At 37.0% G+C, this 3,750-nt stretch overlaps 1 protein-coding gene across 1 annotated transcript in view; it reads right to left on the bottom strand.

Moving 5' to 3' along the window:
* Positions 1 to 679: 679 nt before the first annotated feature.
* The window catches only part of slc23a4 (solute carrier family 23 member 4), a gene marked incomplete in the record, with an annotated part of 8,045 nt that continues 4,974 nt past the window's right edge, over positions 680 to 3,750 (bottom strand). The window contains 7 exon segments of the mRNA XM_014034592.1: positions 680 to 1,625; positions 2,240 to 2,335; positions 2,429 to 2,537; positions 2,619 to 2,783; positions 2,867 to 3,120; positions 3,252 to 3,408; positions 3,490 to 3,610. Of these exon segments, the coding sequence (XP_013890046.1) occupies positions 1,393 to 1,625; positions 2,240 to 2,335; positions 2,429 to 2,537; positions 2,619 to 2,783; positions 2,867 to 3,120; positions 3,252 to 3,408; positions 3,490 to 3,610 (1,135 nt within the window).

Genomic DNA, 3,750 nt, shown 5'->3' with positions numbered 1-3,750 from the left:
AGTAAAGTACAGATACATGAAAAATGTACTTAAGTACAGCAACAAAGTACTTGTACTTAGTTACATCCCACCACTGCAAATAAATGCATTTATCTGAAAGTAAACTTTTGCTTCGTAACACAAAACCCTTACTTTTATCTTCTCTAAAGCCCTTTTTCCAGGTGCAATCAGAGGAAAAACAGGACTGAGAACAGCAGTGAGCCCAACGTTCCACCGGTCTCTTTATGACGCCCATCTGCTTTTTGAGGTACAACCAACAAACAAGATGTTCAGGATTATTGAGAATGTAATCTTCTCTTATTTATTCTTCTCTTTTCCTTTCTTTTTTACAAATTACATCCTGATGGCTGGTGTACATTTTCAGCCCAATGAAACATTTTCTGTTGAAGACRCTGAACTGTTTTCACTCCAGAAGACAAAAACTTTGGACGTCATCTACGCAGAAATTATTCATAAGAACCCAACAGAAATTTCTCAGCTCATATTTAACCTTTCAAATCTTATTGTTCCACTGCATCAGGAGGATTTTGAGCGTACCCTTTTGACTCTGGTGTACGTTACCCAAAAGATGATCAGTTCTGTTGAAGTCCAAAGAAACATGTGGCGAGAGTCTTTTGTCGGTTTGTACAAAGCTATAAAGAAGGACTTGACACTTACAAACTGAGAAAATATGATCATAGTTGGTTCAAGTTCAATTTACTTTAAAAAAATTACAATGAGAAAGTTTGAGTTCGAACATTGAGAAATTGTTACATTTCTTGTTTAAATCAGCATGAGAAACCTCAGAAAATGTAATCAGAAATGATTAAAGTGCACAAAAAGATTAAAAAATGAAATAATTGCTCAAGTTTAAAACAAATAAATATACTGAATGTACAATTTGTTTCATTTAAACATCAAATATTATGGATTCAACATTCAAAAGCCTTTTATTGCAGTTTTTTGTCTTCTAGCACCACTCTGAAAAAGTTCATTGACAGAAATAAAACTTTAAACCAAATAAAACATACATTTCATGTGATTAGTGGTTTTCAGAGAAGGTTTAGTTGAGTAAAAAAACATACAACAAATATAATAAGAGTTAATGGAATTCAGTGTAAAAGAAGCAAAATGTCTTGTTTTGTTTTGTCTCTACTTTGACTTTGTAACATTTTAAAGTGAGCTCAAGCAAATTTAAAGAAAAGTCAAAAGATGTCATTTACTTTGAGCTTACATGCGACATGTTGACTCAGCACTAAAAAAAAAACACTCGTTAAAAGGAAGTTATCAAAGTACTGCAAGATATTATTGGGAGGCGGCACTTGAAATGTTTGTATTGTTACAGTACAATGCCTTCAGGACGGGCCGTAAACTGAGCTGCCTGTGATGRAAGGGTTTTCCAGGATGGCAAATTTAGACTCCAATAATGATCTGTCCGGAGCCCGGAGTTCCCAGAGGCTGCTTTGGCTCGTGGGACTGGGGTAAACCAGGGGGGCAGAAGGGGACGTACCGCAGCCAGGAGAAGGAGGACAAGTACGAGCCGATGCCAAAGGGAAGGTTGTAGACTTCTCCACTCTCGAGTGTTTCACTGGAGTCATCCTCGTGAGCCTTGTTCCAGGACAGGATGCCTCTTTCCTGTTTGGATCCTGGTGGAACCAAAAGAGGAGCAGCTCACAACACTAACCTTCAGAGCTTTTTATTATTATTATTATTATCCATCTGCTGTAAAGTAACAGGACCACGCTTTTGTCAAACAGCATCCATCTTTTTATCAATTAAACCATCACCAAATAATTAATCATGGTCATGTTCTCACACAAATGTGACACCAATGTGGAAATCACTTGACCCTCTGCATGGTTTTTAGTCTCATTTATTGCACAGTTATATTGTGATTTACTGTATTTATTTAATAAAATACCAAGATAATACATCTTTTATTTTRGAATCTGATTTTGCTGGGGAAATCAGGTTAAGGAAATGCCAAGATGGTACAAGATGTTTCTGATTTCAACCCAGTATTTATTAATGACAAGACTGTCAAGACTCGTATTTTAGAGTATGAACAATGTAAGTAARTAAAGTTTTATTTATAAAGCACTTTTCACAGAAATATATTCACAAGGTACTGTTCAGTCATTAACAGTGTAAAAATGGTGGAAGGATAAAATGAAACAGAATAAAACATAATTAAACATAAGCAAATTAATAATGAATAAATAGAATTAATAAGGTTAAAGCTAAATGATGTAAAAAATACCTGGAATGGTGTTGTCCAAAATGAATCCAAAGAAGCCTCCGACAAACATGCTGGTTGTCAGAAGTACCTGCAGCATCTGATCAACTTCGATTACGCCTGAAAAAACAAACTTTTGCTTAAATCATTGATAARAATTTTCATTAAATTTTTGTTTTTACATTAAAGCTAAAAGTTTTTCTTCTAAGGTACCTGTAGCAATAGCTTTAGGGTTCTTTAAAACCCAGTTGGGAATAGCCAAACCAGCAAAAATGGAGAATCCAAAAATGAAGATGTTTCTGGATGAATTCATGTCTACATACTGAAACAYGACCACATGGAATAAAAATGTGATTATTTTCATCAAAAACAAATTAAAATCTTAGGGTTTAAGAATTCATACTTGAAGATTAGAAATTCCTGCTGCACAAATGACCCCAAACATAACCATGAACATTCCTCCCATCACCGGTGAGGGGATCGTGGTAAATATAGCGCCCATTTTCCCAAGTATACCCATCACAATCATGAATATGCCGCTGGCCACGATCACCATGCGACTCCCAACCTGCAAATAAAAAAAAACAATGGAGATTCAGTCAAAATCATAATCCATGTTGGTTGGATGCAAACCCAATTTTCACATCTTACCTTTGTGATTCCAAGTGCTCCAACATTTTCGCTGTAAGAAGTGGTTCCATTTCCAGTACCCCACGCACCTGCCAGCAGGCAGCCCAGTCCCTCGATACCGATCCCCCTGTTGATGGCGTGTTTGGGTGGGGGTGGAGCACCAGATAGCCTTGCACAAGCGTGATAATCCCCAACAGATTCTATCATGGAGGAAATCACACCGGCCAGGATGCCAACTACCCCTGCCAGGCTCACAGTCGGCATTCCCCATTGTCCTAAACACATGCACAACAATCTGTTACTTTAAACGGCAAAAATGTCATTTCTTATTGTTTGTTTAGATGATCACTTCTGTACTTGCATATTTTTTTTAATTTAACTCCATAATGTCTTCATAGCATCTTACCTGGGTATGGAAAAGTAAGCCAGGGAGCTCTGCCTATAACTTCTCCTTTTAGATCGGTGCGTGCGAGGTAACCGTAGTGTTCTGGATCAGCAGGAAGCACATTACAGGTGGTCAGAATGAAGCAGATGAGCCAAGAGACTGTGATCCCAAGTAAAACCTGAGAATACATACATGTGTGATTTAATAGATACTTGTGAGGGGGGGTTGTGTGTTCTTTTCAAAGGTATTCCATACATACAGGGAGAATTTGAAAAATGTAGACTCGAGAAGTGTGAAGCTTTTTATCCTTGCTGTATGTAGGAAAAGGCAGGGCGATGTGACGGAGATACTGCGAGAACAGGATGATCAGCGCTGTAGTCCTGTATAAAACAGGGTCAAAAAAATATTAAATTATTAGACCAAAAGCTGTCTTCTTGTGAATGGCTGTAATTTCATTGTTCTCTGTACAATGACAATAAAGGTTTATCTTATCTTATCTTATCTTATCTTATCTTATCTT

Source organism: Austrofundulus limnaeus, unplaced genomic scaffold (assembly GCF_001266775.1).
Source record: "Austrofundulus limnaeus strain Quisiro unplaced genomic scaffold, Austrofundulus_limnaeus-1.0 Scaffold7, whole genome shotgun sequence".
Taxonomy (NCBI): Eukaryota; Metazoa; Chordata; class Actinopteri; order Cyprinodontiformes; family Rivulidae; genus Austrofundulus; species Austrofundulus limnaeus.
The sequence above is the reverse complement of the archived record's forward strand: the minus strand, read 5'-3'. Positions and strand labels throughout refer to the sequence as shown.